At 35.8% G+C, this 23991-nt stretch overlaps 1 protein-coding gene across 3 annotated transcripts in view; it reads right to left on the bottom strand.

Moving 5' to 3' along the window:
* Positions 1-23991, bottom strand: part of LOC105838187 (voltage-dependent calcium channel subunit alpha-2/delta-4) — a 187842-nt gene that overhangs the window by 26201 nt on the left and 137650 nt on the right. For all 3 annotated transcript variants that reach the window (XM_036292266.1, XM_036292265.1, XM_036292264.1), the window contains 3 exons: positions 10996-11168; positions 10419-10615; positions 5120-5423 (listed from right to left, as the gene is read on the bottom strand). In XM_036292266.1, the coding sequence (XP_036148159.1) occupies positions 5120-5423; positions 10419-10615; positions 10996-11168 (674 nt within the window). The remainder of the gene's footprint in view (positions 1-5119; positions 5424-10418; positions 10616-10995; positions 11169-23991) is intronic.

Raw genomic sequence — 23991 nt, forward strand, 5'->3', positions numbered from 1 at the left:
GTCCATCTTATGTTATAATGCTGACGTCCAGTACAATTTAGTTTAAGTTCTGTAAACTCATCTTTTTTTCTTCTTGTTCGAAACACGGCATGAGTCTAGTGTGCTTTCCAGCATTAGTGTGAGAAAGAACATATCAATGTGTCTCACTCACATTAGTGGACATGTGTTACACTGTGTTTTGCTGGAAAGCACACCTAATCTCTGCGAGAACTCGAATTCGAAGCGAATAGAGACTATAGACGAAATAAAAATGCGAAAGGAGGGGGGGGGGGGAAGACGAGTGAGTAGCGAGAGAGACTTTGCAAAAAGAACATGCATAAACGTGTCGAGCATAAGGCACGTCCTTTGGAACAAGTGATAGAATAAAGTATCAGTAGTATCTCCTTGTGAGACTTGAACAACGATTACCAGATAAAGATCAAAAACTAAAAATATTTGAGAAAAATATATATAATACTTAGAAAAATATTTAAGTTAATTAAAGATGAGAACCAAGAATATCGTATCAGATTCAATCATGAGCTGTTAAACCTGATAAAGAGTAGACATGGTCAAATTTATAAAATCGCAAAGATTGATGAGCCTCCCCAGCTAGCCAGGCCTCTTAAAATCACATATCGTGAAAGCTTTACAGCAAGGATTGTTTCAATTTTGACAACAATTTTATGACAAGTAATTGTCTGTTGCTTTGTTTTCTAAAAGTTTTGAGCAAATTTACGGCAAAAGTTTTCATCACACAATGCTGCAAATAACAGAGAAAGACTTGTACATAAATATTACGTATAGAAATTACAAGATTTGTTTCGACACGATAAAATGCAAAATTTAAGCAAATAACAGAGCAAACCTTGCTACACGACATGACAATAAATTTATGGCAGAAACAGGAAATCTTGTTAAGCACAGAATAACGGCAAATTGATAGCAAGAATAAAATAAAACTTGCCGAGCATACTTTCGCAACAAAATTGCGACAAGGTGTGTCCGTAAACAGCTTAGTTTTTGTTGGCAAGGCTTGTCGCAAATAGTATGACGCACATTTTATGCAAATAACAGGGTTGCATTATCGGGTTTTAAACTTTATTTCTGACTTTACTATCTATCTCGAGATGGCGCATTTCTCGTGAAAAAGATTTACCTACTGGATTAATAAAAGGGGCTCATCGAGAACAGAGAACCAAGTACGATTGCACCATTCACATTTGATGTTGGACTAATCAGTCTAATATTTTATTTTTGTTGATCTAAATTTCGACAATATTTGTTCTGTTCTTGCCACAAATTTGCTATTATATTGTGCATAGCAAGGTTTGCCTTGTTTTTGCCACAAATTTGCTATCATGCTATGTACAGCAAGGTTTGCTCTATTCTTGCCACAAATTTGTTATCATATTGTGTACAGCAAGGTTTGCCTTGTTCTTGCTGCAAATTTGTTGTTATGCTTTACTAGTAAATTTTACCCTGTTATTTGCATAAAATATGCGTCATACTATTTACAACAAGCCTTGCCAACAAAAGCTAAGCTTAATGCGGACACACCTTGTCGTAATTTTGTTGCAAAGGTTTGCTCGAGTTTGCGGCAAACTTCGCGCAAAGTTTGCGTCATTTTGCTAGCTGGGTCCATAATGCATAATGGAGGAGGAGAGAGCAAAAAGAATATGTGATGCAGCCTTCATGTCGACAACATGGCGAGTAGGACGCGCTAGATCAGCAAAATTAGCTACACTAGCAAAAATTATTTTTGTAAAGTGTTTTTTTATGTCATAAATGTTTCTCTCCTGTTGCTGGTCTAGCCAAGGATAGGAACAAATTTGAATAATTTAGTTTATAATTTATATTGTTTATAATTTTTTATTACATGTGCATGGAAAGTCATCCATTACGCGTCCTCTTTTGGGCGGAAAACATTTTTCCACAAAAACAGTTATCTCATACAAATAATTATTTCACCGTTTTTGTCTTACTAATAGATATCGCAAACAATGAAATAATATGTTCTTACACTATTTTTCTGCACGCTTACCTTGTTCTCTGCACATTTTCCTTTGTTATTACAATCGTATTTGTAGCACGCACATGGTAAAACGTACATGAATTACTGCTACGAATTACTTTCACAGAATTATCAATGCATCATCGCTTTTGCAAATCTAATCTTAGCTAACTTGTCAATTTATACCATAAGATATCAGTTATATCAAGATCATACAAGTGTAGTAATAAAAGCAAACAAAACATGAGCTAAACATGTAGAAAAGTAATGCAGAAAAGTATTTCGCGGCTTACACTATCAATTGGAAGGAAAAACAATAAAATAAATTACTTGTGTGAGAAAACTGTTTTGTGGGAAATCCACTTTTCGAATGAAAAAGAAACACGAAAAGGATAACTTTTTACGCACATATAATAAAAATAGTATTTTTATAAATATAAAATAAAAATATTTAAAAAAAAAACGTATAAAAGTAGTGCAACTTATGCGGCACTCTCATATAAATAAACGCACTTATACGCAAAAGCTCACTTCCCACACTTGTTACAAAATGTACTATTTTTTGCATAAATGGAATACGATTTAAGAAAAAAATTATATTTTCTTTAATGTCATTTTTTCATAAAATCGGTTGGTGTAACTAATTTTCCTTTATAATCAATTTTTAATTCATTTATAATAATTGGTTGTAAAATTTATTTTTATCAGTTAATATTTTTTCATGCTCCTTTCTTTTTTCTAATTGTTATTATTTAGATACTTTGTCATAAGCCTTAATGGAAAATAGAGCTTTCCGTAAAAAAATTGTATTTTTTCACAAAGTTTCCCGGATTTGGAAATTTTAAGCTTCATACTCGAATTTAGACTTAAAAATATAAGATGTGATGTGACAGCCGCAGGCTGCTGTCCGTCACAAGGGCCTTATCGGCCCTTACGCGTTAACATCACGCGGGTCCTGCGTCCTCCCGCTCGGGAACGGACGCGAAAGCGTGATCTCGTGTTTTTGTGTGTGTGACGTCCCGTGTGTTGTCCGTTTATTAATTGTTAAGATTTTTGCGAGCGCTGCATCGCGAGCGTGGCGGAGATCGGGGGCCCTGGAGATTTATTTTGTAAGTTCTGGCGTCTCGTCTCGACGGAAGGACCATCCCGCGAAGCAAGATCAACGAGGGATTTACAGAAGACCCTTTTCGAGCGAGGGTCCGCAGGTAATACCGCCCTTATCTTGCCTACAATTTCCATCTCGTGAGAATTCCGATACTGCCGCCGAATCACGCTTTCAGTATTTAGCGAAAGCGCGCGAGGCCGGTGTCCCGACGGGGCGACTTCAAATCCGATCCCGCATAAGTTCCGGCGGAGATCGCGACAGCTTATAATCAGTAAACGCTCTCGTCGAAGAGGAGATAACGGTCCGGTGGCGGAGGATGCGCCCGGCAAGGAGAGAAGAATTTGTCGCAGAGGAAAGCGCCAAAAATTCTCGTGCACGGGGCCCAACAGTACCGCCACGCTTGGATCGATCAGTAGACAACGGTGTGCACGCCGCGCGTTGCGCGAAAATCGATTTTGGAAAACCGCGGCCAATAAGGGCCCGGCTTATCGGAGGCAAGGTGAGGCGCGTCGTCGAGCGGCCTTCACAGGATCCAGGATCCCTCACTCAAACTGCGGACGTTGTATTGTCTTATGTGTGCGATCCAGATCCCGAAATATCGTGTAAGAGGACGCAGGAGCTGAAAACCTCCCGATCCGGACAAGGCCGAGACGAAAGAGCCGGCTTGGTAAGACGAGCGTCGTATTAGAATTGTAAAGCCACCGATTTCACGATTGGGCGACTCGCGAAAGAGTCACGAATTTATTACGGTTTTGTAGTCGTTAGATTAGAGTCACGGATTTATTGGAGTATCGTTGCTTCGCCCGATCGCGCCCGCCCATGTGAGTTCGCTCCATGCTGTTCGTGTTGTATTATAATTGCGTTGCGTGTGCGTCCCGATCCGCAGCCGAGTCAATTGTAATTTCGTCCTGTAGTCGTGTCGCGAGTTATTAACCGCGTTGTAAATTGTCGCGCATTTATAAATTATTGTTAGTAAAATTGGATTTAATCTGTCGCATCGGCATCGCGAATTTCTGTCAATTGCGCTTTCGTCTAATTTCATATCCTTGTCTTGTATCGCCTCGTTGGCGAGCTCATAATAATTATCGCGCATATTACTCGCGGGATCTTGTAACGTGTGGAAGAGCACGAGTCCGTCGCGTGCCGCGCGGGCTCGGAGTTACTGTTCGTCCCGATCGTCCTTAGCGAAACTGTTATCCCATCGGGAGTTGGGCGTCCACCAACGACGCAGGATAAAGCGTAGACAAGTCGGAGAATTCCCGCGTACGCAAAATAATCCGTTTGTTAATTATCCCGTATTCGTGGAATTTAATTCCAAGCGGTCGTCAGCTTGTGCCGCCCGCGAATCACCATCGCCACTCAACAGAGCCGTATAATCTTGTATCGTCCATTGCTAAATATATTTGTTAATCTTGTTGTTAAATTCACGTTGTGTCAATAATTCTTTCGCCTTCCCGATTCCATCCGCCCGCGTCGAACCTCCCCCTCTGCCATTTTAGGGCTGAGTAGCTGGCTATCGGAGCCGCTAACGCCCCGGTCGTCTACGAGGCTTATTCTTTTCGCGACTTAGCTAATTTGAGCGCAATCTCCCGTGGATTGCAAAAAGAGTGGTACGCTCAACGTACCTGGCGCCCTATCGAATAATTTTGTAGAAAATCTTACGAGAAACGGTCGCCTCGACACTCGGGCGACTAAGAGCCGCGACCAGGGACGGAGGCAAAGTTGGCCGTCGCTCGCGAGCACGGTTACAAAGGATAGGTCGATTTGATTTTTTACAGGCAATTTTTGATTTTTTTTGACATCGTTCTTTATCATCGTTCATCAATTTTATTAAAATATATAATAAAAACAAAATTTACTATAATTTTAATCAATTTTAATTAATTAAATAATTTTAATGAATTTAATAAAATGTTATTAGTATAGATATTCTTCGATATTCATGTTGTCCCATAATTACTATTTTAAAAGTAAATTTCTAAGAGAAAATTCCATGATCACCTAAATTCACATAAATTTACCTCTCACATCCAGTCACGTGGCAATTGGTGAGCTTTCCTTTCAGAGGATTGCTCTGGCCGCTTGTATTAAGTCGCTCAGGCTGCAAAATATACAAATCTGTTTTCTTCTCGCAAGCGCGCAATTTTCTCGGATAATGAGCGGAAGTGGCCCGTGTGGTCGGTGGCGAGGCCGGTGTCGCTGGCGCAACCATTGGAAATCTCGCATACACATTGTTTTCATCTGATGTCATTTCGTCCGCCGAGTCAGCGGGCGTCAGTGACTCGAACTCGTGTGTTTCCTCGTCATCGGTGAATACCAAATCGTCTGCAAAGGATAAACGCGTTTTTCTATGATTCTCAATGATTTACTGAGTAAACAAAATATTTGCGGTTTGCGGAATTGATTGTAATATTGTAGCAGTAGATTGGTGTCAGCTATGTGTTTTGTTATTTACTGCTACTTCTCTATCGTAAAAAAATTACAAAATTACACAGAAGAGTTGTAGAATATTCTAAAATTTATATAAAATTTTTTAATGTTACACAAAAAATGCTACAAAAAAATTTTATCACAACGTAAAAGTGCATTTGATGTGTATTTTTACATTAATATTTTATGAATTAAACAAATAAAATGAAATGAATATCTTTTTATACTTATTTATCAAGGCAAATGTTATATAATATTTGAAATGTTATACAGGATATTCCAGATCAACCGTAAGAGCAGGCACGTACGCATTCTTCATGAAAAACTAAGTCGAAAATATCAATAGCAAAATGTTGAGGGGTCAATAGTTTTTAAATGGTGAGCCTTTGAAACTTCCCAACCACAAGCTGTGAACAGGGTGACCAGATTGGGCTATATGTCGTAAATTGGGCTACCTAAGTACCGACTTGGCGATCGAATTTTAACCCGAGGCGACTGGTCGCCAATTAAGTTATAGCTATTCTTAAATCTCATTTATTTTTAAAAAGTGATGTTGTCATACGTTAAAATTATCGAACGGAAAGCGACCTTATTGTACTTTTTAACTTTCGCGTTACCGTCTTTTCATATTATTTTGTTAAGTTTTATTAGAGATAAGACACCGAGTGAGTGCTCAATCCAAAATTGTATCGAAGACGGAAAAGGAGCAGCCGTCGAGAGAGTTTTGTCGCGAGCTACCGACAGTGGATGGGACCCCTCGTAGAGAGTTTCCCAGCCGAGCCATGCGTCGGGCCCCGCTGCGAGTTGCCGTTCCTGAACTAGGATACTGACCCCGCAAGGATACAGCGTTACCGAAAGATGATTCTCTAGGTGAATAACGCCGAGGGCACGCCACCGGGCTGCAGACCGGGGGAGCGGCCATATCATTGCCAACCGCCCGTCACCAAACTCGGCTCGGTCGCGGCCTGGCCAGCCGGACCAGTCGAAGCGGCAGGGCACGAGAGATCTCGCATTCGAAAATCGACACGTTCTGATTCCGCAAAATTCCGAGGGATGAAGTGGCGCTGCGATGGATCGAGAATCCTGCGAGGCGGACGGATCTACCTACTGGAAATCGAAGCGCACACGCGCCTGCGCGAGGGCTCGAGCCGGCCGACGTGGGACCGGGGTTCCTCACTGTTCGGCGAGCCGTGCTTTGATGCGTATCGACGAGGACTTGCCCTGGCTAACTCATCCCGGTGGACCAGGAACTCTGTTGTAAAGCCATCACTCGGCAGTCTTCAGGAATTGCGTAAGATTCGGTTAAGGCGGTCGACTCTCGTGCGAATCTGGATAAAGAATACCGTTCCTTTTCGTGTTACCGGTAATTCGGAATCCGCTACCGTTGTTGTTGTTGCTTTTGCGTTTGAGAAACTCGAAATAAAGAGTAAAGTCTCGTTGCCGCACAAGAGATTGGACCGACTGGTCCCGAATATCGATTCATTAAGTACGTTCCTCTCGGACAAAGCCGGCACCGACAGTCACCTTTAGTTAAGAGTAATTGTTAATTGCTATCGTTTATTGTATTGTAACGTTTATTATTCTCGCGATTACTATTTCCGTGGACTTGTTGTTGTTGTTGTTCGAGCGGAGAGCCTCGTCGGCCTCCCCCCTCGTATAATAGATTTTCTGAAGTTTCCGCATTTTCTCTGTTCGTGGATACTTATTTCCGTTTCAATCGCGTCAATCGGTGATTCGGTGAATCTCGTGTTCCGCTAACTTGAGTAATGTCAATTATTTCTGCTTATTACCGTACTCGTTAGTTATTCGAAAAATATACTTTTATCAGTGTTATTCATTAAAAAATTGTATACCGATTCTATCCTGCCTCAATCCGGAATCTTCACACCTTCCCCTTATTTAAGAACCACGCTCCTCTATCGCTTCGGGTAAAGAGCTACCGGCATTCGTAACGCTTTCTTTTTAGCTACCAAATTATCGTAAAGTATTGTGTGGCGCGGAGATCCGCGCTTAGCGCCCAAAAATATAATATTTCGAAGATACCCTTTTTTGCCAGTTACCGATACCGTTGAGAGAGCATTCTCGAGCGATATTTCGAAAATACCGTTTTCGCGAGTTACCGATATATCGTTGGGAGAGCATTTTCAAGCTCCTTTTTGGAGATATCGTTTTCGTAAGCTACCGATTTCATTGAGAAAGCGTTACCAGTTAACCTGTATAGGCGTTACCGATTAATTGGTCGTAGCCCCTTCGGACCTGGCGGTCCCCGAAGGAAAGCTACATCGCAACGGATATTCCAATGAGTAACACCCGGGACATCCTACAAGAATATTTTAGAATATGTAAAATATCTTAAGATATCATATGATATTGCATTAATATATTTCGATATCCTAAGAAGATATCTTAAAATATTATAAGATATCATAAGATATTCTAATATATGTCTTACAATATCCTATTTAATAGGTCTTACGATATCTTATTTAAAGGATATGATGCGATATTATTTGGATATAATAGGACCTATTATATCCAAATAATATCGCATCATATCCTTTAGCTCTACTATGGAGCGTGAATCAAGTGTAAAGGGAAAGTGAATTATAATGTAATGAAAGAATGACAAAAGCGTAAATTAAATGTCTAAAAAGCATAGATTAAAACATCAGAACATAAAGAAAGTACACTTATCAAAACAATGTGGCATATTAACGATATTAAAAAATTATAAAAAATGACATTACATAATTTTTTTGTTTTATACGAATAGACAAAAACAGATTTCTTAATAAGTTATTCCTCATGCTATTTCGCGCGCATATGTAAAAATGAGTAAAAAACTGTAAAACTTTATATTTATTTATAAGAATATAAGTTAATTATATGTGTTTCATGCTTCTGACAACATCTATTGTAATGATCTATAACAAATATGTATGCATAAACAAGAAGTGTTTATAGATCATCACGAAACGTTAAGGTCATTGTACGTACATTTCCTTAATCGTAACCGTAAAAAATTGAGCAATACGTCGGCGTTGGTTGACACTTGGATGGGTGACCGTTTTTTCGGATACAGAGATTAAACATGCTTTAACAAATACGACTTGGTTAAAACTTGTATAGTCTTCTTCCTTTTACAAAATTACCGTAGAAATAATTAGAATTTTTTATTTTTTGTTCAAGTTTTTTTCAATTCTCAGAAACTTTTAAAAATACTTAGAAATATTCAAAAATTTTCTAAATTAATCCGAACTTTTTTCCAAAAAATTTTCTAAATTAACCCGAATTTCATTTTTGAAATTTTTCTGAGAAACATTCCAATTTTTATTAAAAATCGGAACATTTATCAGAAATCATAAAAAAAATCTAAAAAATTTTGACAAATTTTTTCAGGATATATTATGAGATCTCAGGAAATTCCTTGAACATCCTCTGGATATCTTTTGAGATATCTACAGGATGTCAAATCGGTAGACATTTGTACATTTCTTGGATATCCCTTGAATATCTGAGATAATCCACGGATATCCAAAAGATATTGCAATATTCCAAAATGAGATCCTAGCGACATCCTTAGGATAAAATGTGTTGTATGTGAATATCAATTGCAATTAATTTGATGAAACATTATTTATATGAATAAAAAGTACCTGTTTCTGAAATACGTTTTATGTATAAATAAATTAATAAATAAAATCATTATTAATTAAATTATCCAAACAAATTATGATATGGGAGGAAAGAGAATATAGTGAAGGAATCGAAGTAAGCAAGTAATAAGTCGTATTATTATTACAAATTACATTTTAATCCTCGCTTGACGGAGTAGGGTCCTTTTAGGATCCCAACGATAAAAGCCTATAAATTGAATAGTTTTTATGCAATTAACGTCAAAATTTTTATATTAGAATTTTAAGGATTGCTGATTTCAAATCTAATGTCGAAAATGCAAAATTCAAAATGGCAGATCCAAAATGGCGAATTTAAAATATCCATATATAAACAAAGAATCAAAATGTACAAATTTTACACAAAAACATTCTTCTAACGGTTTTTGGGATTGCTGAAAGGACCCCACTTCGTCGACGATGTGATAAAATAGGTCTTCGCGTCAAGTGAGGATTAAATAATCTATTAAATAATCTTTCAAAAATTTTTAAAGTAGGTGTTCAAAATGGCCATCACTCATTTCAATACAATACTGAGTACGTCTAATTAAATTTTTTCTCATTATAATTCAGAATTTCGTTCATTTCATTTCTTAAATATGACATATTTATTTACATCAAGTCCAAATTTAAAATGTAAATGTTTTCTAATATTATTTATAAAAGAACGTTTTGAAAAGAAGTTTTGGAAATGTTTGTCGATTGATGTTTTAATATTATTTAATTGGATAATTTAATTAATATTTATTTTATTTATTAATTTATTTATACATAAAACGTATTTCAGAAACACACTTTTTATTGATATAAATGATGTTTTATCGAATTTGCAACTGATATTACTTCTTGCAATTGGACTCAATTTTAAAATACAGCAATAAATGTTAATAGAGATTTCACAGATTTGTACGGTGCAATACCGTGCCATTTAGCGGTACTCGTCAAAAAGTCCGGCCGGCCGCTTGGTTGCGTCGCGTCTGACGGCGCGAGCATCACGACCTGTGGTTGGAAAGATTTAAAGTTTACCGTTTGAAAACTATTGACCCCTCAACATTTTGCTATTAACATTTTCGACTCAGTTTTTCATGAGGAATACGTACATGCCGGCTCCAGCGGTTGATCTGAAACACCCTTTATATATTATTATTCGTATATTATTCGCATAATTCGTTATTTAGTTTAGCGTGCAAATATAGATCCATTTTTGAAATACTACCATCCATTACATCGTTGGCTAATGTCAGTGTCGTTCGCCACAAATCTCGAATATTGAGACTTAAAGTCAAAGTCCAGAGAAAATTGCCGAATGCTGCCATTGTTTTTATAATAGAATCAGAAACACTTCGCGGCGCTGACGACTGATGAGATTCTTGAGAACTGCAGGTTCCTTGATAATCAATAACGGTCACTTTTCTGAAACATCATATGAAATATCTCATTGCCCAAAGTATCATAAAGAAATCACTATTTTTATTTTTGCAAAAGATATACATAAATTTTTGAAAAACCGAGACATGTATATGTCTCACCAGGCACGTTAACATATTATAGAAAAAGATTAATATCGTCTGTTTTAACACATTTCCAAACAGCACGTACACTAAAATCAGGATATGAGGCATCTTAAAGATGTTTAAACGTTTTAAACTTAATATGTTAAAGACAATTTGATAATATCTTTAAAAATCTTGTTTTAAACGATCCTAATTTTAAATGTACAAAATTCAACATTTGTGTACAATTTAGCAATACTTCGTTCGCATGTGTAGATATCTTTTATATAATAATTTTACCTATATATCCTATCTTGCACCAAAGAATCCATTATAGTACCATCTATCTCACCGAAGAATTTCCCGGTATGTTCATGGCGTTCACTTATAATAATAAATCCATTGTTATCCAGAATATAACAGTCGAGTTCCTCCGAGGCGCAATTCTTTTTACATCCTGTCATACCGGTACACTGAAAAAAAGTAAACTTGTCATATTTTGCGTGCAATAATTGCGCGTTAAAAAAGTTTAAATGCATAATTTAAATACATAAAAAATACATATTGTTATAATTTGAATTAAGTAAATGTTATTACTTGTTTCAGTAATTTCATTAGTTTATATATCTGCAAATTTATCATAAGTTTATTGTAAGTATTAAATATTCAGGGACGGCCGCAATTGAGCACATAAACGATTGGACACAGTAGTATTTATCGATTAGACACGGACTCGATTGGACATAGTCTTAATTGCACTAAGCGGACACAATCCCTATTGGACACAGATCCTATTGGACACAACATATAGCGTTTGAATCGGACACAGAATCAATTACATACGGATCTGATTGTGCACCGATCTGTTTGCACACACACCCGATTGCACATAAACTTGATTGCATACGGGTTCGTGTGCAATCAGGTTCGTGCGCAATCGGGTCCGTGTGCAATCGGAACTGTGTCCGATTGAGAAATACTACTGTCCGATCGTTTATGTGCGCAATCGGATCTCATTCTTTATTCAAAATATATTCTGAATATTATTAATTTAATACTCAAAAAAATTCGAGACAGAATATTAACCTAAGCTATCACATCGACCCAATCGGATCATTATGACCCGGATTTATAACTCATTAATAAGATATATTTTGATGTGGTTGGAAATGTAAATTTATGATGCCGTCTAAAATTAATTTCAAATATCTACTACAGATAGAAACGCTTGCCGAAAGTGTCAGTGTCTGTTCGCCAGTTGTTCAAAGAATACTGTGGGTCACCAGGTACCTGGATCACCGTGATCCAGGTGTGACAAGAACGTCGACCAATATTTAATAAAAAAAAATGATTTCTTAAATAAAAACTTATTGATTTTTTTGTAAAAAATACTCTTTTACAGTATATAAAATAAATATCTTTTTTGAAAGATTCATTTATGAATTAATTTTTTTTATTAAAGTAATATATTTCGAGAATATAATCCTAAAATCTCAGCTTAAATATTAAAAATTAAGAAAGTTCTAAATTTTCAAGCAAACTATAATTTTAAAAAATTTTGCCTTCAACAATTTTTTTTAAATAAAAATAATCAAAATATTAATTTTTTATAATTAAAATAAAATTTTTTTTGTTTGAAATATATTTCAGAATTTTTTCAGAAATACTGAATACTTAGTTTATAAACTGCAGCTCATAAAAAATTACATTGGATCGTGGTGACTCAGTGTGACAATTGAGCACACTCATTTATACGTGTGTGAATAAATTCAACTATACAGGGAGTCCCAGAGTATACTGGTCAATGTTCGTAAAGGGAGCGTCCCAGATGCGCACAGTAATAAACGGACACAGCAGGCTGAGTGAAACGGACACAGTAACAAACGGACACAGACCAAACGGACACAGACCAAATGCGCACAGAGCGAAACGGACATAGTGCGAAATGGACACAGTAACAAACGGACACAGACCAAATGCGCACAGAGCGAAACGAACACAGTGCAAAACGGACACAGACCAAATGCACACGGATTAAATGCGCACACTGCACATGCGCACACTGCACGTGCGCACGGACCAAATGCAATCCATGTACATTGCAAGCAGAGTAAAGTAACATAGGTTAGCGACTTGGATGGGGTGGGTGCGGGAGGGGGGCCGAAGGCCCCTCTTACACCTCCCCCGCGTGTGTGTGTGTGTGTGTGTGTGTGTGTGTGTGTGTGTGTGTGTGTGTGTGTGTGTGTGTGTGTGTGCGTGCGTGCAAAGCATTCACTGCATCACATGGGTTGCGACTTTCCGTGTGTGCATTTGGTCTGTGCGCATGTACAGTGTGCGCATTTGGTCTGTGTCCGTTTCGCACTGTGTCCGTTTCGCTCTGCGCGCATTTGGTCTGTGTCCATTTCGCACTGTGTCCGTTTCGCTCTGTGCGCATTTGGTCTGTGTCCGTTTGTTACTGTGTCCGTTTCGCACTGTGTCCGTTTGTTACTGTGTCCGTTTCACACTGTGTCCGTTTATTACTGTGTCCGTTTGGTCTGTGTCCGTTTGTTACTGTGTCCGTTTCACTCAGCTTACTGTGTCCGTTTATTACTGTGCGCATCTGGGACTCACTCTTCGTAAAAGGGTAGATGGGATCGAGATGAACATAAAAGTCCAATATTGTTATGGGTTTGGTCTGCTAATAATTGAAATATAAATTTTTTAAATTATGCGAATGAGAGCGCGCCTTGCGCGCCGAAGGAAGGGCTCGAGCCGGTCGAGCTATAGTACGGCCTACTGTCTCAAGCATTGGCTACCGGTGGCGGCGGCGGCGGCGGCGGGGGGAAAAAGGAGAAGCGTGGCGTCGTCGCCGTTCCCACGTCTCACTGCACCGCGCCTAAGCTCGCGTCGATGGCTGCTACGCACACTCGCGATTACATGAGATTATGAATTATTAATAAAAATAGGACAAATTTAAATCGTAATTAACTTCTGTAAATAAGAAAGTCGAAAGAGAGAAAGCGATGGAAACGTATGGAACCTGCAAATAATATAATATTTGCCGCATCAAATTTTCTCATTGTTTTTTATGGAATATTAAATTAACGAAGATTTATCACGATTGATTCTTTATACATTCTCCTTTTGTAACCATTTTATTAGAAAATTACGAAATGCACGAAGTACTATCCCTAATATACACTCTTTGTAAAATAACGATAAAAAAATATTCACGTTTGATCTAAGGACTTCAGGATAAATTATTCGATGCGACTTCTACGGTAATTATAGGTAATTAGGGATCAATGTTATGTCAAGTATCGTTAGTTATGGTTAACTACAAAGGATTTTCTCTTGTATATGATAGAGAACTTCGAGTTTCTTCTATCGTTTACACATTATAAGTCACTGAAAATCTGTCGCAATTAATAATGCAATTAAAGGTAGAAGAAACTGTAAGTTTTCTATGGTTATGAAAGAAAATCCTTCGTTGTGTTAACAATACATGATATTGAATATTAATTTTTAAGCATAATTATCGTAGTCTCGCGCCTAAGCTATCGTGAAATCGTTACATCAAGAGGGAATATTTTTCTGTGTTACTACAAAGAGTGTAACATACTATGGATAAGTATTTCGCACATTGTAGTATGACACTTCTCTCTTCCTCTCTCCCTCTCTCTCTTTCTCTCTCTCTCTCTCTCTCTCTCTCTCTCTCTCTCTCCCTCTCCCTCTCCCTCTCAAGTACTACGTAGTACACAAATACAATAAATATTACCACGTTTAACAACATCTTTAGTTTGTACTATTCTACATTCATTATGTGTAATTTAAATAAAATTTTAACAATTATCATTTCTTTATATTTTTAGTGTTAAACACGATCGAAAAAAAAAAATTATCAAAAATTATCACTAAAACTGCGATAAATAATCAGCACAATACTTTCTCTTTGAGTGTCATTAAACACGATACGACACTCAAAGAGAAAGTATCGTGCGACTGTGAGAAAAAATTATATTCCAAGGTTTCCTCTAATCGGCAAAAAATCGCTCTTTTTCGACATTCTTCTCTTTTGTTTGAATTTGTTTTATACATGTAAATATTTTTTTATTACTAATGCGTTGAAAATGTCACTTTTTTGTGCGTAAAGTTGATTTGAACATTTTAAAATTACTATACCGTTTTTGCCTTTGATAGACTTAAGGATAATCCCAGGTAGCAAGGTGACGTCTAATTGACGGCATTTTTTGGTCATTTTATGACGAACCAGACGTCATAATGTCGAGATAAAATGACGTCTAAATGTCGTAAAACTGACGTACATTTGTCTCATCTTAACGACGTCATATATTGACGTCAAAAATACGTCATTATTTTCATATTATTGACGTCATTTTCAAGAAGCTAGTATCGTACATTTGACGGTATTTTATTGTTATTTTTATGACAAAACATAGGTTTTTAGATTACATTTAATAAAGACGACATTTTAACGTCATTTTTATGACTATCCCAGGTAGTAAAAGCCATTATTTTGACGTTTTAGAAAATATTTCGGGTACATGTCCTATATATGCAGTACTTGCATTATGAAAATATCGAAATAACATAATTATAATGTAAAAAAAAAATGTACGTTATTTCTCAATAAGCATCACGACCCACTACACCATAGTCACATTTGGAATTGCCTAACTTCCGCGGTCACCCATCCAACTCTGAACCGCCGTCGACGTTGCTTGACTTCGAAGATCGTACGCTACCTAGCCCTTTGTGATGATCCATGAACACTTGATGATCATGAATACATATTTGTTATAGATCAGTTCAATAGATGCGAGAAACATGAAACTTGTAGTTAACTAATATTTTTATAAATAAATATAAATTTACAGTTTTTTTCCTGATTTTTACATATGCAAAATAATATGTGGAATAACTTATAGAAATATGTTTTTGCTTTGTTCTTTTGATAAAGCTAAATTATACCTCAGACAAAACGCAATATTTATAAAATATTGATAAAATATTTATAATATTTATTTAAATATTTTATAAATATTTATCCAAATATTTTATAAATATTTTTGTAGTCTTAGATTTGATAAATCATAAAGATTTATCATAAATATTATAAAAATATTTATGAAATATTTATAAATATATTTACAAAATATTACTTATACAAATCTTTATCTTTTATTTACCATAAATATTATATAAAATATTTAATCTATATTTTAATATGTTGAATAAAGATTTTTTTCTTCGTATATATAAAATATGTGTAAAATATTTTTATAATATTTTGAAAAAATAAATATTAATAAATATTTATCATAAATATTATGTGCTGCCTGGGATGATTCTAAAATATTGATAGTATTAATTATATAAAATATTATATTAATTTTAATAATGTTGTTTATTAACTAATCTTTAAATAATGATTAATAGTTATAGGTAGCAAGGTGTCGTCCACTAGACCTCAATAATTTGTCATTTGAGGTTAAATCGTCAATTATTACAAAGAATTATAGTTAACGTCAGTAATTAGTCACTAATAAAATCTTATTAATACGTCGTAAAATGATCAATTAACTGACGTTATTAATTAGTCAAGAATATGATGTCGGAAATACGTTGTAGGATGGATAAATGACTGACGTAATTAATAGGTCAAAAAATGACGTTACTATTACGTCTTAATTTGGTAACATGACGTCTGCGACCTTAAATGACGAATTATTGACGTCGTATTAACGTCACCTTGCTACCTGGGATACTTAAGGACAGCTCACTGTTCACTGAATTTGTTAAAACTTAACAATATGATGTGTTTTTGTGCGTAGAACACGATTCTGGCAGAAAAAAGCGTCGCTTTGCCCCGCGAGATAAGATATTAATTGTTAAAGTTCACTATTTGACAGGTTTTGAAACCTACCATACTGACGAAATGTAATGACTTGAGCAGGCGCGCGCGCGCGCACGCACGGTGAAATGCAAAAAAAGAAACGCGTGAGCGGGGGAGGGGCTTCGCCCCTCCCCCTGCGCCCTCAGCCCGTAATTTTTCCTAACCTAACCTAACCTAACCCAAACATTTAAAAGTCACTATTTGGTTAATGCGAAAACATTGGAAACGAACAGCGTGGAAAGTTGCAAACCTATGTGGTACTGTACAAACGTGGACGTCGTTTACTTTACGTAAAGCACTGATATCATGTATCGCATTTATAAATCGTAAAATAAACGACGTCTATGCTTGTACAGTGCCATATAGGTTGTGACTTTCCACGCTGTGGGTTTCCAATGTTTTCGCATTAACCAAATAGCGACTTTAAAATGTTTGGGTTAGATTAAAAAACCTTACGGGAAGGGGTGCAGGAAGAGCTCCTCTCCCGTCCACGCGTTTTTTGCACAACCCTTTGTGAATTCCCACGTGAATTGTTTTATTTAAACTCAAAATCGGAAACATTGCAAGACATATGTTAAGGGCCCCCTTGCACTCCTCTGTGTGTGTGTCTGCGCATGTCAAGTCATTACATTTCGTCGGTACGACAGGTTTCATAACCTGTCAAATAGTGAACTTTAACGAAAAAGTGAAAGTCTTTTTCTGCATGTTTAATCATTTTTCATCCCTGTTCAAAAAATCCGATAGAATCAGATAAGAAAAAGTTCTATCTAATTGAATCGTGTTTTTGGTTCGTAAATATTAGATCGGTTATCTGAAATATACGATAGGCTTTCTATATTTCTGTATCGTATTTTTCATATAGTTACCTATCGTTTTTAATCAATTTCTATCGTCATTTTTTATATAAATTAATCGTGTTCTATCGTGTTTCTGATTCGTAAATATTAGATCGGTTATTTGAAATATACGATAGACTTTCTATATTTCTGTATCGTATTTTTCATATAGTTACCTATTGGTTTTAATCAATTTCTATCGTCATGTTTTATATAAATTAATCGTATTCTATCGTGTTTTTGGTTCGCAAATATTAGATTGCTTATCTGAAACTTATGATAGACTTTTTATCTTTCTGTATCGTATTTTTCGTATAGATTACCTATCGTAAATCTAGTTCAAAAAATGTAAACGTTTTACTTTTCTTGTACAGAATCGTTTACTCAATTAAAATGAGTAAATTATAAAAGTAATGTGGCAGTCGTCTTGCACATCGTCCTCTCGTAGCGAAAGAAACTGATTATTGCTTGTCTTAATCGTATTGCGGGTGGTCTTTATATAGCGGGTCGGCTGCATTTGACTCACAAGAGAGTAATCGCCTACCAGCCTATCGGCGGCGCCGCGTACTAACTAAAAAGTTGGATAGAAAATGATAGAAACATATAGAAATTTGATAGAAAATTTATAAAATTCTATCGTTCTTTATCGTATCTCAATTAAACGATTAAAACTTTATCTGAATATGGATACTTTCCTATATGATCTTACCTAATTATCTTACTGAATAGAAAAATTACGATTTAAAGTCTATACAAATAAATCTGAAATTGTATCTATATGTTTCTATCAAATATATGTTATAGAACAATAATCGTTTTCTATCTTGTCTTTATAATAAGAGATATTTCAAGGAGGAACAATTATCACAGGCACACAAAAAAAGTGATCCGCCGGACCAGACTAGTCAATCCTTATGTATTTTGACCCGCTGAATCCAAATCCAAGGTCAGAATTACTAAATTTGCTCATTTTTTCTAACCTCAAAAAAACTTTTTTTAAATGTTGGTCCGGCGGACCAAAGTAGTCTATCCTTATGTATTTTGATCCGCTGAATCCAAATCCAAGGTCAGAATTATTAAATTTGCTCATTTTTTCTAACCTCAAAAAAAATTTTTTTTAATGTTGGTCCGGCGGACCAGAGTAGTCTATCCTTATGTATTTTGACCCGCTGAATCAAAATTCAAGGTCAGAATTACTAAATTTGCTCATTTTTTCTAACCTCAAAAAAACTTTTTTTAAATGTTGGTCCGGCGGACCAGAGTAGTCTATCCTTATGTATTTTGACCCGCTGAATCAAAATTCAAGGTCAGAATTGCTGAATTGGCTTATTTTTTTCTAACCTCAAAAAACACCTTGTAAAAGCAGCTTGGATCTTAAATGTATAATTTGGAACGTGCAAGCTTGCGTAAGCACATTCTGGGGAAAATTCAATACTTATAACATATCTGAGCTTCTGTGAATGAATAGCGTAGAAAATTCACTCCCTTTTCCTATTATATTTAACTCTTTTATTCTGACCTTGGATTTGGATTCAGCGGGTCAAAATACATAAGGATTGACTGATTATATAGTCTGGTCCGCCAACATTAAAAAAAAATTTTATTTTGAGGTTAGGAAATGCGAGCTAACTTTGCAATTTTGACTTTGGATTCGTATTCAGCGGGTCAAAATACATAAGAATTGACTAGTCTAGTCCGCCGGACCAACCTTTTTTTTTGTGTGTCTGTGTTATTTTATAATTCTGCCGAACAGAACATTCTGTTGTTTTTTATGGTATCCGAATTAAACGATTAAAACTTTATCTGAATATGGATACTTTCCTATATTATCTTATCTGGTTATCTTATTCATTAAAAAAATTACGACTTAAAGTCTATATAAATTATTCAGATAATTCTATATTCAGATAAAGCTTTAATCGTTTGATTCAGACACGATAAAGAATGATAAAATGTTATGTTCGGCAAAATTGCGAAATAATTTTTTCCTGTTTAAAATATCTCCAATTATATAGACAATGATAGAAAACTATTATAGTATATAACATATTTTTAATAAAAACGTATAGGGACAATTTCAGATTAATTTATATAGACTTTACGTCATAATTTTTATATTCAGTAAGATAGCCAGATAAATTGTATAGGAAAGTACTCATATTCAGATAAAGATTTAATCGTTTAATTTAGATACGATAAAATACGATAAAACTTTATGTCCGCCGAAATGGTAATATATTTGATAGAAACGTATAGGAACAATTTCAGATTAATTCATATACCCAGCTAGCCAGGCCTGTTAAAATCACATATCGTGAAAGCTTTACAGCAAGGATTGTTTCAATTTTGACAACAATTTTATGACAAGTAATTGTCTGTTGCTTTGTTTTCTAAAAGTTTCGAGCAAATTTACGGCAAAAGTTTTCATCACACGATGCTGCAAATAACAGAGAAAGACTTGTACATAAATATTACGTATAGAAATTACAAGATTAGTTCCGACACGATAAAATGCAAAATTTAAGCAAATAACAGAGCAAACCTTGCTACACGACATGACAATAAATTTATGGCAGAAACAGGAAATCTTGTTAAGCACATAATAACGGCAAATTAGTAGCAAGAACAAAATAAAACTTGCCGAGCATACTTACGCAACAAAATTGCGACAAGGTGTGTCCGTAAACAGCTTAGTTTTTGTTGGCAAGGCTTGTCGCAAATAGTATGACGCACATTTTATGCAAATAACAGGGTTGCATTATCGGGTTTTAAACTTTATTTCTGACTTTACAATCTATCTCGAGATGGCGCATTTCTCGTGAAAAAGATTTACCTACTGGATTAATAAAAAGGGCTCATCGAGAACAGAGAACCAAGTATGATTGCACCATTCACATTTGATATTGGACTAATCAGTCTAATATTCAGTCTAATTTCAGTCTAATAATCATTTTTGTTGATCTAAATTTCGACAATATTTGTCCTGTTCTTGCCACAAATTTGCTATCATATTGTGCATAGCAAGATTTGCCTCGTTTTTGCCACAAATTTGCTATTATGCTATGTACAGCAAGGTTTGCTTTATTCTTGCCACAAATTTGTTATCATATTGTGTACAGCAAGGTTTGCCTTGTTCTTGCTGCAAATTTGTTATTATGCTTTACTAGCAAATTTTACCATGTTATTTGCATAAATATGCGTCATACTATTTACAACAAGACTTGCCAACAAAAGCTAAGCTTAATGCGGACACACCTTGTCGTAATTTTGTTGCAAAGGTTTGCTCGAGTTTGCGGCAAATTTCGCGCAAAGTTTGCGTCATTTTGCTAGCTGGGTAGAGTTTTATAGACCTTGAATCGTAAATTTCATATTTAGTACAATAAGTAGATAAGATCATATAAAAAAATAATCGTATTCAGATAAAGTTTTAATCGTTTATTTCAGATACAATAAGAAACGATAGAACTTTATGTCCGCCAAAATTGGAATACCTCTGATAGAAACGTATAGGAATAATTTCAGATTAATTCATATAGAGTCTTATAGACATTGAATCGTAAATTTCATATTCAGAACGATAAGTAGATAGGATCATATATAAAAGTAGTCGTATTCAGATAAAGTTTTAATCGTTTATTTCAGATACGATAAGAAACGATAGAACTTTATGTCCGCCGAAATTGGAATACATCTGATAGAAACGTATAGGAATAATTTCAGATTAATTCATATAGAGTCTTATAGACCTTGAATCGTAATTTTCATATTCAGTACGATAAGTAGATAGGATCATATAGAAAAGTAGTCGTATTTAGATAAAGTTTTAATCGTTTATTTCAGATACGATAAGAAACGATAGAATTTTATAACTTTTCTATCTGGCAGGAAATCTAGTGTCCGATAGAAACGATAGATTCATATAAAATCATATTAAATTTCTATCAAATTTCTATATGTTTCTATCAGTTTCTATCGTACTTTTTGAACAGGGATATTATCGCCATTGTTACCACACTCGCATGCACATCATCTCGCAACACGCATACAGTAACTCACAGAATTACCAACGTTTCATCGCCAAGCTTCGTTGCTTTCGCGAACCTAATCCTAATCTTAATTAACCTGTCAATTCACGAGGACCCGAGGTACTCAAGGGATTACACTTTGACGTATTAGTAATAAAAAATATGGCGTGCAATACATGCGGATGAGCTTTTTCTTACTCGTGCGGGTAAACGCACTGGCGTTCGGCTCGTGCGTCCACTCCTCGCATTTGTTCTAAAAAAAGCTTCTCCATTTGTTACACAATGTATTATTTTTTTAATTTTTATTACAAAAGTTTTTTTGTAACCTCTTTCGCAGTTTGGACGATCTCTGGACGGGTGAGTTCGGTGTCCTTTTCTGATATTACGACGTTTTTGGCATTTATTTTTTATTTTTTATTAATCGTATCAATACATATCGACTGTTTTTACGCGCACTTGATATGATTGATGTCTTTGTATTTACGATAATTCGTGTCTAAATTAGTTCTACTAGGGCCGAAAGTTAAATAAGCACAATCAGCTTTATCTTCATGTCTTATAACAATTTAATACTGTCTAATAACTCAAGTAGAGTTAGTTAAGCTGACGTAGCGTTACCTTCGACAGTGCGGCACCTTGTCGATGTTGGACGGTGGAGGCTCATCAATGCACCGGGGCACTAAAAGTGTACCAAAACAAAAAGTCATGGTAAAACAAAAAAAGAGGAAAAGTCGCTTACTAGAAAGAGATTCGGACCTACAAGACCCAACGATGATACGGGTATTGTTTCGGCCTATGCTTCATCGTCATCGAACGGTGGACCCTTTTTGAAGCTGAGCGCGAGGGGACAAAAATGTAATATTCCAGAACAAGGTTTTACTCCAACATCGAGTAATGACAAGCTTCGTTAGAAGAACTCCTTGACGAGTTTGAAGGGTATTCCAATGAAGAAATAATGGAGAAGTTAATGGAGATAGGAAAGTTCCTCTGGGACTAACAGGAAGGATGAGCCAACCTTGAGGTGGACTTTGATTTATTGCCAGAATACTTTTAAGCTAGTACAAGCGTCCTAATAAGTCAGAAGGTAGATCGGGACTTTGACAAATAAATAGAGAAGGGAATGGAGTTGTCTTCAAGCTTTCCAGTTCCTTTGGAATTTTGTTGCTTTCTCGCCTCCTGTCAATTCCCAGGCTGAGATCTGAGTGATGGTAATAAAGAGGAGAAGAGAATGCAAGGTAAAGGATGTGGGTAAGTCCACTAACCCTATTAAAACATCTTTTTTATTGGAGATAATAAAGAAAGAAGGCGAGAGCGGCACCGCCGTTGGGCGATGGCAGGCTTTGGTCGAAATTTTTTCTAAGCTTTAGGTATTTCAAGCAAAGACATATCCGCTAGGACTCGCGGTTCCGATAGAGGAATACTTGTCTTAAGTGCAGAAATGTGGACCACATGGCCTTGATACGTAACAGGCCACTAAGGTGCCTAGTTTGTTTGCATGCAAGTCGCCCTGCGCGACACTGGGTTGGCGGGAGACACTTCGTGTCTCCACCTAGCAAGAGGAGGTCTGGTGAAAAGAGAAGTTCATCTTCTTTCCCGAGTCAACTCAAAAAACAAGAAGTCAGTAGATTCGGACGAACTTATTCCAGCCTACTCGAATTCACTTTAGAAAAGCAGAAAAGATAGACCAATATTTGACTTTGTTAAAAAAGATAATATGTCGAAACGCGTCTAAATCGACATCTTGAGGAGATACAGAGAAAATCGAGCTATGTAGCTTCCTTTCTTTGAGAAAAAGTCGAAATTTACGGTGTGGGTAGCTGGATCATAGATTTGAAAAATAAACTGCTAATTCACCGCCAAATACATGGCTCTGAAAATTGTGTACACAAACTTCTTGCGCATGTGTGAAGCAATAAAAAACGGAGAACAGCCTATGCATGTATTATATGCGTGTGCTAATACACACGCATCGGCACACACTTATCTATTCATTATATCATCACGCGATACGTTATGCAATCATGCTGCGTAATACATGATGCTTGGAAACAACTTTTGGACATATAAGGGAGTTAGCAATACATTTTTAAAGTCTATGAGCTGGACACGCCCTCAAAAATGTATTCTTATATAAAACAACTTACAAGTAACACTACCAAAATGTCACTCACCAATTGAAATAGAACTTTGCACACTTATAAAGCATTAAAAAATATTGAAAATGCGTTTTTCTATTTTTCTCCAAAACGCTTTTTAATCCCTTGACTGTTGGAAATAAATTGTACCTTGTAGGTCAAAAATACGTTAAAACAAAGTAACTCTGATGGTCATAAAACTCGATATTCTAAAGTTTTTTGGGTCATTAAATCCAAATATAAATCAAAATTCCAAAATTCAAAATAGCAGATCCAATATGGCGGACACCAATTTCGAAAAATCAACATATTTTCTTAAAACTCGGTATTCTAAGTTTTTTTGAATCGCTAAACTCGAATTTGATATTAAAATTTCAAAATTAAAATACTGAGTTTGTCATCTA

Source organism: Monomorium pharaonis, chromosome 9 (assembly GCF_013373865.1).
Source record: "Monomorium pharaonis isolate MP-MQ-018 chromosome 9, ASM1337386v2, whole genome shotgun sequence".
Lineage (NCBI taxonomy): Eukaryota > Metazoa > Arthropoda > Insecta > Hymenoptera > Formicidae > Monomorium > Monomorium pharaonis.